Raw genomic sequence first — 16,807 nt, forward strand, 5'->3', positions numbered from 1 at the left:
AATATCTGTAGAAGCAGAGATAGTAGGAGGTAATGGATGGGGTGAAAAATTGATAGGAAGGATGCCATGAAAAGGCTGGCTGTGCTTAGAGTGGATAAGCCACCTGGTCCGGATGGCTTCCATCCCACGTTGCTTAGGGAAGTGGGGTTGGAGATAGTGGGAGGGCTTGCCATAATCTTCCAATTTTCTTTAGATACGGGCAGGGAGGTGCCAGAAAACTGGAGAGTGGTAAATGTGACATCCTTATTCAGAAAAAGGTGTAAAGACATTTCAGACAACTGCGGGATAGAGAGTTTAACATCAATGGTGAGTAAGATTTTAGAAACAATAATCAGGGAAAACAAATGGACAAATGATGAAGAGTCATACAGACTCGAAACGTTAACACTGTCTTGTCTCCACAAATGCTGTCAGACCTGCTGAGTTTTTCCAGCAATTTTTGTTTTTGTTTGAGATTTCCAGCATCCACAGTATTTTGCTTTTATCTTAGGGAAAACAAATCAACAGGTACTTGGAGAGGTTTGAGTTAATTAAGGAGAACCAGCACGAATATGTAAAACGCAGATAGTGCTTGGCTAATCTAATTGAATTTTTTTGATGAAGTAACAGAGAGTCATTGAAGGGAATGCAGTGAATGTTGTTTGAATGGATTTTAAGGAAATGTTTGACAAAGCACAACACAAAAGTCTGCTTAACAAAATTGAGGCTCATGGAATACAAAGGCTAGTGTCAGCTTGGATTTAAAAAAATGGCTTAAAGGTAGATAACAAGAGTCATGGAAAATGATTGCTTTTTTTTCAGACTGTAGGATGGTAGGCAATGATGTTCCACAAGGTTCAGTGCTAGAAACATTTTTTATATACATAAATGACTTGGACATTGGCAATATTTGAAATTTTACTGTGTTCCAATGATACCAAACTTGGTGGTGTGACAAACAGTGTTGTTACAGCTTTACAGGGCCTTCGTGAGGCTGCATCTAGAGTACTTTTTAAAAATTCATTTATGGAGTGTGGGCGTCGCTGGTTAGGCCAGCATTTATTGCCCATCTCTAATTGCCCTTGAGAAGTGGTGGTGAGCTGCCTTCTTGATCCTCTGCTGTCCCTGTGGTGTAGGTGCACCCACAATGCTGTTAGGGAGGGAGTTCCAGGATTTTGACCCAGCGACGGTGAAGGTATGATGATATATTTCCAAGTCAGGGTGGTTAGTGACTTGGAGGGGAACTTCTAGCTGGTGGTGTTCCCGTGTATCTGCTGCCCTTGTCTTTCTAGATGGTAGCAGTTATGGGCTTGGAACGTGCTGTCGAAGGAGCCTTGGTGAGTTTCTGTAGTACATCTTGTAGATGGTATGCACTACTGCCATTATTTGTTGGTGGTGGAGGGAGTCAATGTTTGTGGAAGGGGTGCCAATCAAGTGGCTGCTTAGTCCTGGATGGTGTCAAGCTTCTTGAGTGTTGTTGGAGCTGTACTCATCCAAGCAATTGGAGAGTATTCCATCACGCTCCTGACTTGTGCCTTATAAATGGCGTACAGGCTTTGGGGAGTCAGGAGGTGGGTTACTTGTCGCAGAATTCCCAGCCTCTGACCAGCTTTTGTAGCCACAGTATTTATGTGGCTAGTCCAGTTCAGTTTCTGGTCAATGGTAACCCCCAGGATGTTGATAGTGGGGGATTCAGTGATGGTAATGCCATTGAACGTCAAGGGGTCATGATTAGATTCTCTCTTGTTGGAGATGGTCATTGCCTGGCACTTGTGTGGCACGAATGTTACTTGCCACTTGTCAGCCCAAGCCTGGATATTGACCAGGTCTTGCTGCATTTGGACATGGACTACCTCAGTATCCCATGAGTCGCGAATGGTGCTGAACATGGTGCAATCATCAGTGAACATCCCTACTTCTGACCTTATGATGGAAGGAAGATCATTGACGAAGCAGCTGAAAATGGTTGGGCCCAGGACACTACCCTAAGGAGCTCCTGCAGTGATATCCTGGAACTGAGATGATTGACCTCCAACAACCACAACCATCTTCTTTTGTGCTAGGTATGACTCCAACCAGTGGGAATTTTCCCCCTGGTTCCCATTGACTCCAGCTTTGCTTGGGCTCCTTGATGCCATACTCGGTCAAACACTCGCCTCACCTCTGGAGTTCAGCTCTTTGGTCTACGTTTGAACCACGGTTGTAATGAGGTCAGGAGCTGAGTGATCCTGGCAGAACCCAAACTGAGCATCAATGAGTAAGTGCCACATGATAGCACTGTTGATGACCTCTTCCATTACTTTACTGATGATCGAGAGTAGACTGATTGGGCGGTAATTGGCCTGTTTGGATTTGTTCTGCTTTGTGTATACAGGACATACCTGGGCAATTTTCCACATAGCTGGGCAGATGCCAATGTTGTAGCTGTACTGAAACAGCTTTGCTAGGGACGCGGCAGGTTCTGGAGCACAGTCTTCAGCACAGTGCATGGATTTGGTCTTCTTACTTAAGAAAGGATATAATTGTATTAGAAGCAGTTTAGAGAAGGTTCACTGGACTGATTCCTAGGATGAAGGGGTTATCTTATGAGGAAAGATTGGGGCTTATAAGAATTAGATGTGATCTTACTGAAACATATAAGATCGACAGGGTGGGTGCTTAAAGGATGCTTCTCCTTGTTGGGGAATCTAGGTTTAGGGGACACAATTTAAAAATTAGGGGCCTCCCATTTAAGATTTAGAGGAGGAGAATTTTTTTTCTCTGAGGATTCCTGTGGAATTCTCTTTTTTTTATTCATTCAGGGGATGTGGGCTTTGTTGGCTAGGCCAGCATTTATTGTCCATCCCTAGTTGCCCTTGAGAAGGTAGTGAGTTGCCTTCTTGAACTGTTGAAGCCTATGTTGGTGTATGTACACCCAAGGTGCTATTAGGAAGAGGGCTCCAGGATTTTGACCCAGCGACAGTGAAGGAATGGCGATATATTTCCAAGTCAGGGTGGTGAGTGACTTGGAGGGAAACTTCCAGGTGTTGGTGTTCCCATCTATCTGCGGCCGTTGTCTTTCTAGATGGTAGTGCTCGTGGGTTTTGGAGATGCTGTCTAAGGAGCCTTGGTGAATTCCTGCAGTGCAGCTTGTAGATGGTATACACAGCTGCTACTGTGCGTCGGTGGTGGAAGGAAGTTTGTGGATGTAGTGCCAATAAAGCAGGCTGCTTTGTCCTGGACGGAGTCAAGCTTCTTGATTGTTGTGGAAGCTGCACTCATCTAGGCAAGTGGGGAGTATTCCATCACACTCTTGGCTTGTACCTTGTAGCTGGTGGACAGGCTTTGGGGGCTCAGGAGCTGAGTTACTCATCGCAGGATTCCTTCCCCAGGGAGCAGTGGAGGCTGGGTCATTGAATGTATTCAAGGCTGAATTAGATACATTTTTGATCGGCAAGGAAGTCAGGAAAGTGGAGTTGAGGCCAAAATCAGATCAGCCATGATCTTACGAAGGTCTACTCTTGATGCTTATGTTTATGATACAATTGTAATAGGTCATTGATAAGCTAGCAGAATGGGCAGACAAGCAGCAGATGGAATTTAAGGTGATGCATTTTGACAGAAGGAATGGCTTGACAGAAGGAATAGGGAGACGCGACATAGACTTCACCTGCATAGATCTTTGAAGGTTTTTTTTTTATTCGTTCATGGAATGTTGGCATTGCTGTCTAGGCCAGCATTTATTGCCCTCTCTAATTGCCCTTGTTCAGAGGGTATTTTTTAAGAGTCAGCCACATTGCTGTGGGTCTGGAGTCACATGTAGGCCAGATCGGGTAAGAACAGCAGATTTCCTTCTCTAAAGAGGATTAGTGACCAATCGGCAATGGCTTCATGGTCATCATCAGATGACCATTTAATTTAATTCCAGATTTTTATTGGATTCAAATTCCACCATCTGCCATAGTGGGATTTAAACCCGGATCGCCGGAGCATTACCCTGGGTCTCTGGAATACTGGTCCAGTGACAATACTACTATGTCGCTATGCCACCATCCCACAGGACATATTGAGAGAGTGGTTAGCAAAACATGTGGGATCTTGAGCTTCAAGGTTAGAGGCATCAGTACAAAAGCAGGGAATTATGCTGAACCTTAACAAAGCTCTGGTTATGTCACAGCTAGAATATTGCATCCCGTTCTGGTCACCACACTTTAGGAAGGATGTGAGGGTTCTTTAGAGGTTGGAGAGTAGATTTGTCAGAATGTTTCCAGGGATGAGAGGTTTTAGTTACAAAGTCAGATTGGAGAAGATGGGGTTTTCTCATTGCAGCAAAGGAGATTGAGGGGCAATTTGATAGAAGTTTACAAGATTATGACAGTTTTAGATAAGGTAGACAAAGAAAACCTGTTCCCACAAAGAGTAAAGGACAAAGATTTAAGATTTTGGGTGGAAGATGTGAGGAAGAACCTCTTTACACAGTGAGTGGTAATGACCTTAAACTTGCTGCCCACCAGGTTGGTGGAAGCAAAGATGGTGAAAGATTTTAAAAAGAAATTGGATTGGCGGTTGAAGAAAATGGAGTTGAAAATTGAAAATTGGGAAATGGAGTAGAGTTAATTTCTGAGGATTGTGCTTAACCAATAAGATTATTGTGGGGGTGGGAAATGTTAAGAGGAGGGAGTGAGAATTGAGGAGGGCTAAAAGTATGAATTCCAATTTTGGATCAAGAGAATACTTGGCCAATAGGGGTCCAGGTAATTGCTACGGAATGCCAACATATAACAAACATAGTGAAGTTGACGTTAAATTTTATATTTGTTAGGGCTATACTCAATTCTATTTAAAAAAGAAAAAAAACTTCGTGCGATTTTAACAAAGTGAACGCAACTTCCTAGTTTCAGCGCCGGGAGGCTTTAGACTTTGGCTAAAAATAGTCATATGGCTGTCAGATGTATTGATCGTTTAAGAAGAGTGTAAACAAAGTAGATAACAGAACAATTACAGTCTAAAGGTGCGACACTGCCCCATAAGTATAAAGACATCACCCGTCTCTACCCAGTCACTGTCACCCGCGCTGCCTATTTATTTTTGATTGATATATCCTTAACCAATCAGTGAACGATCTCTGTCACAATCTGACTTTTTCATTGGACAAAGTAAGGAGGCGGGACTTCCTGTTTGTGTTGCCGTGTTCCACAAGTTTGTTCCTCTGGTCTATGACCTGAATTTTTGTGAAGAAGCATAAACCAGGAGTGATGGATGGTGGCGGTAGTAGAGGCTGTTTGGAGATGTGGGCTGAAGAAAACCGCAAGTTAGTGGCACAGCTGAAGGTAAAGCGGATTTTGGATATTATTATTATTATTTTGGAGTTGCCTAACCAGCAGTAAACGTGGGAGCAGGATTCGCGCTTTCTATGATTTTACGTATTGCTAAACGTTGCGGAGCACAGTTACCCGTAACTTTAACTAGCTCTTTAAGATGAAATTCGCACATACGTTGGTGCAGTCTTATCTTTATCCAGAATTAAAATGCTTTCGTTTAAAAGCAAAATGGGTGAAACTTTCCAAGTCTGATGTTAGTATGAACCTTGGAGACATGGAGATGGGCTGCAGATGAAGTTCGTTGGGGCTTCCCTCGCAGCAAGAATTGTTCACCAATTTATCCAAGCCTCAGGACCTGACTAACAGCCTATTCTCCTTCCCAGCCTGAGCACCTTACCCCATGCCACTCTTTTTTCCCTCATCAACCCCAATTCCCTTCCCCCATCCAATATGCATGGGGTAGAAGAAGAAGGCAAAAGCGTTCAGCGGCTTTTGTTGGAGTCCCGAGTCTGCCTGTAGGTCGCTGTGGGATAAGGGGGGAAAGAGCAAGATACATAGAAACTAGGAACAGGAATAGGCCATTCGGCCCTTTGAGACTGCTCCGCCATTCATTATGATCATGGCTGATCATCCAACTCAATAGCCTGCTCCTGCTTTCTCCCCATACCCTTAGATACAGCTCTGTAGGTCGCTGTGGGATAAGAGGGGAAAGAGCAAGATACATAGAAACTAGGAACAGGAATAGGCCATTCGGCTCTTTGAGACTGCTCCGCCATTCATTATGATCATGGCTGATCATCCAACTCAATAGCCTGCTCCTGCTTTCTCCCCATACCCTTAGATACAGCACTTGGGGCAAAAGGGATCAAACTCCTTCTTGAAAACATACAATGTTTTGGTCTCAACTACTTTCTGTGGTAACGAATTCCACAGACTCACCACTCTTTGGGTGAAGAAATTTCTCCTCATCTCATTCCTAAATGGTCTACCCCATATCCTCAGACTGTGACCCCTGGTTCTGGACTCCCCCATCATCGGAAACGTCCTTCCTGCATCTACCTTGTCTAGCCCTGTTAGAATTTTATAGGTTTCTATGAGATCCCCCCCTCATTCTTCTGAATTCCAGCAAATATAATCCCAACCGACTCAATCTCTCCTTGTATGTCAGTCCTGCCATCCCAGGAATCAGTCAGGTAAACCTTCGTTGCACTCTCTCTGTAGCAAGTACATCCTTCCTCAGATAAGGAGACCAAAACTGCACACAATATTCCAGGTGTGGTCTCAGCAAGGCCCTGTACAATTGCAGCAAGACATCCCTATCCCTGTACTCGAATCCTCTGGCTATGAAGGCCAATATACCATTTGCCTTCTTTACCGCCTGCTGCACTTGCACCTGGTGTACGAGGACACCCAGGTCTCATTGCACATTCCCCTCTCTCAATTTATAGTCATTCAGATAATAATCTGCCTTCCTGTTTTTGCTACCAAAATGGATAACCTCACATTTATCCACATTATACTGCATCTGCCATGCATTTGCCCACTCACTCAGCTTGTCCAAATCACGCTGAAACATCTCTGCATCCTCCTCAAAGCTCACCCTCCCACCCAGCTTTATGTCATCTGCAAATTTGGAGATATTACACTTAGTTCCCTCATCTAAATCATTAATAAATATTGTGAATAACTGGGGTCCCAGCACCGATCCCTGCGGTACCCCACTAGTCAATGCCTACCATTTGGAAAAAGACCCATTTATTCCTACTCTTTGTTTCCTGTCTGCCAACCAGTTTTCTATCCATCTCAATACACTACCCCCAATCCCATGCGCTTTAATTTTACACGCCAATCTCTTATGTGGGACTTTGTCGAAAGCCTTCCGAAAGTCCAAATAAACCACATCCATTGGATCCCCCTCATCAACTCTACTAGTTACAACCTCGAAAAATTCCAGTAGATTTGTCAAGCATGATTTCCCTTTTGTAAATCCATGCTGACTCTGTCCGATTCTGCCACTGTTTTCCATGTGCTCAGCTATTAAATTAATGGACTCTAGAATTTTCCCCACTACCGACATCAGGCTGACTGGTCTATAATTCCCTGTTTTCTCTCTGCCTCCCTTTTTAAATAGTGGGGTTACATTAGTTACCCTCCAATCTGTAGGAACTGTTCCAGATTCTCTAGAATCTTGGAAGATGACCACCAATGCATCCACTATTTCTAGGGCTACTTCCTTAGGTACTCTGGGATGTAGATTATCGGGCCCTGGGGATTTATTGGCCTTCAATCCCATCAATTTCCCCAAAACCATTTCCCTACTAATACTGATTTCTTTCAGTTCCTCCCTCTCACTAAACCCTGTGTTCCCCAAAATTTCTGTTATGTTATTAGTGTCCTCTTCTGTGAAGATAGAACCAAAGTATGTATTTAGTAGGTCAGCCAGTTCTTTGTTCCCCACTATAAATTCCCCTGTTTCTGACTATAAGATACATGCAAAATTAATCTGTAAAAGATTCTGTTATGGGGTTAAAAACAATTATTAGTTCAGAGCTTGTTGAGTTGCTGATATATGGTCCTCACCCAAACATGACTAGTGTCTTAACTTTGCATTGCTGCTGTTGTCTTTCTCCACTTCCCTACAATACAGTTAAATTCAAACTGGTCAGGATTTTGTGGTAAAAATCCCCAATCACCGCTTTTAAAGAGTAAATCGGTGGTAACTTCTGGCAACCACATGTGTAGTTAAACGTGGAAATCGGGTAGTTATTGTCCAAATGCTCTGCTCCTCCAGAATCTGCTGATATCTTCCTGAGAGACTCAACATTCAAACTTATGGAAGACATCAAGGCCACATTTGATTGAGTGTGGCATCAAGTAGCCCTAGCAAACTGGAGTCAATGGGAATCAGGAGGAAACTCTCCACCGGTTGGAGTCATACCTACCACAAAGGAAGATGGTTGTGGTTGTTGGAGGTCAATCATCTCAGTCCCAGGACATCGCTGCAGGAATTCCTCAGTGTAGTATCCTAGGCCCAACCATCTTCAGCTGCTTCATAAATAACCTTCCTTCCATCATAAGGTCAGAAGTAGGGATGTTCACTGATGATTGCACAATGTTCAGCACCATTTGTGACTCCTCAGACACTGAAGCAGTCCATGCCCAAATGCAGCAAGACCTGGACAATATCCAGGCTTGGCTGACAAGTGGCAAGTAACATTTACACCACACAAGTGCCAGGCAATGACCATCTCCAACCAGAGAGAATCCAACCATCGCCCCTTGATGTTCAATGGCATTACCATCACTGAATCCCCCACTATCAACAGCCTGGGGGTTACCATTGACCAGAAATTGAACTGGACTAGCCACATAAATACTGTGGATACAATAGCAGGTCAGAGGCTAGGAATCCTGCAACTTGTAACTCAGCTCCTGATTTCCCCAAAGCCTGTCCACCAACTACAAGGCACAAGTCAGGAGTGTCATAGAATGCTCTCCACTTGCCTGAATGAGTGCAGTTCCCACAACACTCAAGAAGCTTGACACCATCCAGGACAAAGAAGCCCACTTGATTGGCACTACATCCACTCCTTCCACCACTGGCGCACAGTAGCAGCAGTGTATACCATCTACAAGATGCACTGCAGGAATTCACCAAGCCTCCTTAGACAGCACCTTCCAAACCCACGAGCACTACCATCTAGGAAAAGGGCAGCAGACACATGGGAATACCACCACCTGGAAGTTCCCCTCCAAGTCACTCACCATCCTGACTTGGAAATATATCGCTTTTCCTTCACTGTCACTGGGTCAAAATCCTGGAACTCCCTTCCTAACAGCACTGTGGGTGTACCTACACCACATGGACTGCAGCGCTTCAAGAAGGCAACTCACCACCATCTTCTGAAGGGCAGCTCGGGATGGGCAATAAATGCTGACCTAGCCAGCAAAGCCCACATCCCGTGAATGAATAATAAAAAAGGCATAAAGCTGCAGATCTCCAGTGATAGATACGCACTAAACTCACCAGAACATGAGCAGCAATTTGCATTTGTATATTAATGTTGTGATGTGTCCCAAGGAACTTCACGTAAGCATTCTCAAGCAAGATTTGACATCGAGCCACATGAAATATTAGTACAGGTGAACAAAAGCTTTGTCAAAGAGGAAGATTTTAAGGAGTGTCATCAAGGAGAAGGGATAGGTGGAAAGGTTTAGGGAGGGAATTCCGGAGCTTTGAGCCTAGATAGCTGGAGGCACCAGTGAAGCAATTAAAATCAAGGATGTGCATAAACCAACTAAGTTTGTGCGCAATATAAGTAATGAAGGGCTGGTGCCATCCGTACGTTGCTGACGCAAAACCTGGCCACTGTGGGAAATCAATGATGAGAACTTTCATCTGACCAGTCTATGACATAATACGTTTTATCAATACACCACCCTTGGCTGACAAGTGGCAGCTTGGTAGTAAGGAGAAACATTCAATTTCAATGATTAGTATTGAGCAAATGTATGATTTTCCATTGGACTGAGCTTTTTGATAGTTGGCTGTCAGTCCTATAAATAAATTGTAGAACCTGATGTAAAGAAGAATGACAAACGCAGCAACAGAATAGGTGCAACATACTAATGAAATATTGTGCCATGGGCTGTTTAAGCAGCTGTAGAAAATTTTCAGGAAAAAACTGGTTTTTATGGTTATGGCAAATGATCACGAGAACCCTCATGGAAATGCATTCCTGCATCTCTTTCAGTCTGAAGCTTTTACCTTTACACCTCTGCACAGGGTTTATTCTGTACAATGTTAACTTTTTTCTCCCACCACCAGAATATTTCTACCCTTACTGTAAATCGGAGAGACATCTTGCAACAGAGCCATGCTTCTTTCAGAAAACTACTTGAGAAAATCCAAGGTATTAATGCATATATTGATGCTACCATTCATTATGGTTTATTTAATTGTATTAACATCCATATTATATGTATCTAGCCATTTTAAAGACTTAAACATTTATATTTACAGCTTCAATAGATGTAGAAATACAAATAGTTCAGTACAGCAACAACTTGTATTTATATAGCACCTTTAAAATGTTAAAACGTCACAAAGTGCTTCATATAAATATGAAGCAAAATTTGACACCAAACCACAAAGAGATATTAGGGCAGATGACCAAAAGCTTGGTCAAAAGAGTAGATTTTAAGAAGTATCTTAAATGAAGAAAGAGAGGTAGAGACAGGGGTTTATGGAGGGAGTATCAAGAATAAGGGTCTTGACAGGTGATCTGGGATGTACAAGAGCCTGGAGTTGGAGTAGTGCAATATCTCTTGAGTGTTGTGGAGCTGGAGGAGATTACACAAAGAGAGAGGGTGTGGAGTGGGGCAAGGTCTTGGAGGGTTTTAAAAACAAGGATGAGAATTTTAAAATTGTGGTGATACTTACCCAAGAGGTCAGTGAAGATAGGGGTAATGGTGTACAAGAATTGATGTGAGTTAGGACACTGGCAACAGAAGTTTGGATGACCTCAAGTTTAGGGAGAGTAGAACATGGGGCAGTGGTGAGTTGAAATAGCCATGTCTAATAGTAACAAAGGCATGAATGAAAATTTCAGCAGCAGATGATTTAGTTTCTGCCTCACCCACTAACCCTGGAAGTCAATTTGACAACCTCTCAACAGGGTTTCTCCTGCCCTCCGTTCCACATCTCTTCCATTTAACATCTAGGGCCCTTTGTTCTTGATCCCTTAACTACTGAAAACAGTGCTTCTATCTACACAGCCCAATCTTCATGATTTTAAACACATCCTGTCATCTATTATCTGCATTGGTCTAATGAAAAAAAATAATCAACTTTATTTTTGCATTAGCATTTCCTTATACCAGCCCAGTGAGTAAGGTAGATATTGTATCTTCTCTAAATCCTAAATGTCTTTCCTGTGATATGCAACCCAATTCTGCAGACTGTTCTCTAAATGAAGTCTTAAGGTTTTACACGAGCTCATCACTAACTGTTGACTTTTATAGTTTGTACCTCTTAACTTGTAGTATAGTGCCTTTAATGTCCTGTGAAAACATATGCCCAAATTCATCTGTTGTTATACAGCACTGAGCTTACTTTTATTCAGAATATAATTACAATTTTTATGAACCAAAATACAATATACCTTATACTTTTTGACATTGAGTCCCATCCAACATACCCTCTAATTTCTTTTGCACGGCCATGCATGCATGATATTTTAAAAGGGCTGACTTGTGCGGGGCCTGCATGGGAACTTTAAGGTTGCTATGCAATTGTGCAGCTTAGAGGGAACATTGGTTCCATCTCCCGCTTATTAGCCAATTAGCCATTTTATCAACATCCCTTTGTAGTTTTTTTGGTTTTCTAAATAATTGACTATACTTCCTATTTTATCATCTGCAAGTTTCAACATCACTCCCTCCCTACGTCCAAATCATTGAGGTACGCAGTGGAACATATATGGTCCCAAAATGGAACCCCTTTAGACACTGCAACCTACTTCCAAACAATCAAAACTGCCCTTAACTCTTACTTACTCTTTTCTTCTTTCTAACCAATTTTTAATCCAGCTTGCTACCCACCCCCTAATTCCAGGCTTCTGAATCCTCTCCAGTTATCTCCTTTGTCCCTTCTGCTTAAGCAGTCCCTCAGAATCGAGGATGACTTGTTTCCACTCTGGTTTGATAGGTTCTGAGATGGCTGAGAAGTTCAATCTGTGATCTGAGATTCTGCCACGAGCAGAGCAGGTAGTGCTTGTGGGGTAGGGCAGATGACGTGTTTGGAGGTTTGTGTACACTCTCTGATGTCTTGACTTCTCCTCTGTATGCTCCCAACAAAGGCTCTCGATGTGTTGGGTGCCTTCTTGAATAAACTTCCTTCTTGGTCAGTCACAAGCGAGAGACTCCCATGAGTCAACAGGGATGTTTGATCTCTTCAGGGATGCTTTGAGGACACCCCTAGTGTGTTTCCGCTGTCCTCCTGCGAGTCTCCTGTCACAAACGAGTTCCGACTATAGCTGCTTTGGGAATCTAATATCAGACATATACAAACAACATGTCCTGCCCAGTAGAGCCTATTTTAAGTGTTTTCTGCCTCCATGCTGGACATGTTGGCTTGGTAAAGGAAGCTTTATCAAATGCTTTCCTCAAGTCCTACTTCCACTGCACTTCTCCCATCAAAGGATTTAATGAGATTTGTCACAATTGTCCCTTTTGAAATCTATGGTGGTTCCTTCTTACTGTTTGTCTTTACCTGGATACGTGGTAATTTCATCCTTAATTAGACATTCTTAAAATGTTTTCTACCATAGATAAACTAACCCACTACTGGAGAGTGTGCCTCTGATTGATTTATGTGTTTTCTGCCTTTTGTTTGTTGAACTGACTGATCTCTTGACGTCTTGTCTGTGGAGCCATATGAAGTTGGAACTTTCTGCATATGTGGAATCACTGATGTAGTAGGGTCCAATGTTAACAGTATTTTAGTGAGACAGTGTGTTACGCTTCATTGCCAATACAGTGGATAAATGTTCTGGAGCCTGATGGCTCATCAGAACGGTAACCTTTCCTTTCTTTGGAGTACATTCCAATTCTTTATGGTCTTTGTGCAGGATTGCCAGCAACTGTACCCAGCATTCCCTTGGAACTGAATATTCTGTACAATGCAGTTGTTTTAAGACTTAGTTTGTCTGACGTCAATCAAAATGATAACTCCTTGGTGTATGAGGGACTTGTCCGAGGTAAGTTTTAAACTCTATTTGTGTGGTGGATTGGTCGTAAGTTTGCTATAACCACTGCACACAACTAGCTCTATATTGTGACTTAATTGTTCCTTCAAGTTACCTTATATCCAAATGTGAAAGGGACATTGACTTAATGAAGCAATTTTTTAGGTTTGTGTACAAACTGATGCATTCTAATACAAATAATCTAATTACACGGCAGATGTATGAAATTGCAATAAATGACTAATGCTGCTTCTCCCTCAACAAACCACTAAATGTGTTTTTAATACAGTAATCCTCTGATATCTCTATATTTTAATCAATTATTTATTACCATATGATATTCCATCTCCAAGAAATTATAACTGCATTCATCTATGTTCACAGTTGTGTACCTTTGAGAAGAAGCTGAAGGAAAAGAAGTGTCATTCACAATTTCAAGATGTGCCAAAGCACTTTATACCAATGAAGCACTTTTGAAGTGCAGTTACTGTTGCGTTTTTAGGAAAACATGGCAGCTAATTTGAACAAGACAAGGTGCCACAAAGAGCAATGAAATAGATGCCCAGGAGAAGTGCCACAATGTTTTTTACCTTCTAGAGAGACGAGGCTTGATTTACCATCTCATCCAAGAGACAGGACCTTTGATAATACAGCTTTCCCTCAGTGTGGAACTAAAGTGTCAGCCTAGGTTATGTGCCCAACCCTCTGGTAGCTAGAGTGCTACCACTGAGTCAAGGCTGATGCCGGTTAGAGGCCTTGAGCTAGCATTTCTAAGGCGCACGAGAGTAGCATGGCGACTTGCTCTTCAATTTTTTTACCCCCCGCCCTGTGGAGCTTATCCCAGCAGCCCCCTCCTGTGATTAGTCTCTTGTGAGGCTGTTCCTGGGCCAGATGAATGGAGAATGCTTCTTGGTGTGTTGTAAAAATTTGACATGGTTTCTTTAGAATACATCTCTCGCTGCAACTGTCAAATTATTCCATTTTATTGTATACTGTCCAATTTAAATGAGCTGCTTTCTTTGTTTCCAGCTTGACCTGAGTGTTTTAATAATATAGGAATAATAATAATGGAATCTTGCTTATTGTGTTATTGATTTAAGACTTTAAATTGGTGTTTCATGGTTTTTTGCATTCTTTTAAAAACAGGATTGGAAGCTTATGGTAGACATTTTGATGGACTGGACATTGTGAAATTATGGGGAATGATATTTCAGAGCATCCATGACCCAGCTTTTATTCAGGCAGTTGATCAACTGATCTACTTGCAGTGTGTAATATGGCTGGTTAGTAATCAACTGGATAAGATTGATGCTGCACTTCGCATACTAAGAGACAGAGTAAGTGTGAAAAGCAGCTAGAGATTAACTGCTTATTGTGGTTCAGGATTCTTTGCCCATTTTATCATGGAAAGTACTTGTATGTGGGCTATGCTAACATTTTATTTTAGCAAAAAGCTTGCTCAAAGCATTTAATTTCCCAAGCCAAGCACATGTTGAGGTGTAGATTGGCCAGCATATGAATATTGATTACAGTGTGAGATGTGAGGATGTTTTTCCAAGACCCAAACAATATTTGGCTATTCAGAGAAACACTTTGCATCTGGGTGTTCAAAATTTTTTTTGACCTCTGTGGGGGCTTTGAGGGAAGTGTTTAAAACCCCGAACACAAAGAAAGAAGAACCAGTGTTCTTTTTGGCGGCCCATGGTGTTACATTAAGATAATGGTGCAGTGGTGCACTTTATAATCTCATGTGAAATGATGTTATGGTGATTGTACTAAGTGTTTCTAAGTATAGGCAGTGTTCTTGCCTGTTTTGCCTACTGTGGAATAAAAGAGTTTACAGATCGAACTGAACATCATCTTGCCTGTTGTTAAATTGGACAGATTGAGGGAGTACACATGCAGGATGTGGAGATGCGGTCCTGAACACAAGGGACTTTCATTGTTACAGTCCAGGATTTTAAGCAGACTGTTTAAGGGAGTAGCTGACTCCACTGAACCCGAGTGAATATCTGCGGCAGCTCTACCCCACTAGTTCATTAGCCATGTTTGGCTATTCAGAGAAGCACTTTGCATTTGGGTGTCGGAAATCTTTTTTTGATCTCTCTGGGGGTTTTGAAGGTTGTTTAATACTGTACCTCTCGAAAGTACGTTTGGTCTTTTCCACTGTCCATAAATAGTTCACGAGGATGTGCAGCTGCAATTGTTTTTTTTAATTCATTCACGGGAATGTGGCTAGGCCAGCATTTTTATTGCCCGTCCCTAATTACCCTTGAGAAGGTGGCGGTGACCTGCTTTCTTGAACCGCTGCAGCCTATGTGGTGTAGGTACACCCGCAGTGCTGTTAGGGAGGGAGTTTTCATCATGTTCCTCTATATTTAGGCATAAGGATCCCAAGCAGCTAGTTTATACTATCAAACAGAAGGCGAATTGTCTGCCAGAGATAACTGAAGTATGTTGTAAAACTGGGCAGCATGTGATTCTTTTTATGTTTTATTTGGATTATTTTGGCAGTATTGACACAGCATAGTTTGCATCATGGCACCAATTTTTAAAAACCTTTAGAACTAATTTGTTGTGACAGAATGTTTTCTAATAAAAGTCAATCTGTGTCATTTGAGTGGGTTTACTTTGGTAGTTTAGCAAACTAAATTAAAGGAGGTCTGCTTTCAGACTCTTTGCCCGGAATTTTCAGGCCCCTCCCAACAGCGGGATTTTCTGGTCCCACCGAGGTGAATGGAAGTTTGAATGGTCCACCGCATTCATTGCGGCGGGAGCTGCCGTGCCGGGGCCGGGAAATCCTGGTCTTTGTTCCTGAGGACACTGGAAAATAAAACTAGTCTTTTAGTGCTGTGGGAAATCATGGTTAATGTGTTAAGGTTCAGGTGACCTCCGGTTTTTTAATCGTCCTTTATTTTCCAAAAACATATTTGTTCATAAACTTGTTAAGGTACATTGCATAACAGTTCAAATTTAACATTAAGTAAAGTGCAAAGCAGATCAGTTTCTTTCCACACAGTATGTGACACTCTGAGGTGCCTCGCTACACTTACAAATACGTCAAACACACTTTGGTATATACAGCCCAAAGGGTTTTACATGGGTTCCAGTCCCTCAGTGTACAAAGGCAGGAGGGCCTTAGAAAGTGGCCTCTCCCCATTGATACTTTTCAGCGGCTGTCCCAAGCTTTAGCACATCCCTCAACATGTACTCAATGCATAAGTTAGTTTCTAAGGCATGCGCTTTTGATGAACTGAAACTCAAATTATCTGGCATAGCGAGCCTTCAGATGAACGGTAAATGCTTTTATGGTCGAGGTATATATGGAAATGACACAAGCTGCAAATTTTGTACTCCTGGTTTTCTCAAGATAGCAAAAAATAATGCATTAATATACTTAGGTTTCAGGCTTAAAAGCTATTAGTTTATATTTAAAAACCAAAATAACACAACAGCCAAATAGGCCCAAAACAAAATAACTACAGCAGTGGAATATTTAATTTTTCATCAGTAATTTAAAATCATTTCAGAACGATAAAAGTTATTAATGGGGTTATAGAATTACTCTGCAGTAACTTGGACCATTTGTCTTTGAGGGCTTTTGTTTACATAAGATAGATGCTTCATTAAGTCCCTTTAGCCTCTGGTCCATTATAATGGTGGTGCAGTGAGGAAACTGAAGACATTTGCTAGCACTGTTATATCACTCTTTTCCCTTCGATTCAGGCTGGTACAAGAGGAAATAGACAGATATTCAAGATCGATCAAAGATGTCAATCA

At 42.1% G+C, this 16,807-nt stretch overlaps 1 protein-coding gene across 1 annotated transcript in view; it reads left to right on the top strand.

The window, feature by feature from the left end:
- The first annotated feature begins 5,121 nt into the window (after positions 1-5,121).
- fancg (FA complementation group G) overlaps positions 5,122-16,807 on the top strand; it is a 63,738-nt gene continuing 52,052 nt past the window's right edge. The window contains exons 1-4 of the mRNA XM_078550373.1: positions 5,122-5,288; positions 10,108-10,192; positions 12,911-13,039; positions 14,174-14,364. Coding sequence (XP_078406499.1) covers positions 5,214-5,288; positions 10,108-10,192; positions 12,911-13,039; positions 14,174-14,364 — 480 coding nt within the window. The 5' untranslated portion in view covers positions 5,122-5,213. The remainder of the gene's footprint in view (positions 5,289-10,107; positions 10,193-12,910; positions 13,040-14,173; positions 14,365-16,807) is intronic.

The sequence above is a fragment of the Cetorhinus maximus genome, chromosome 1 (assembly GCF_964194155.1).
Source record: "Cetorhinus maximus chromosome 1, sCetMax3.hap1.1, whole genome shotgun sequence".
Taxonomy (NCBI): domain Eukaryota; kingdom Metazoa; phylum Chordata; class Chondrichthyes; order Lamniformes; family Cetorhinidae; genus Cetorhinus; species Cetorhinus maximus.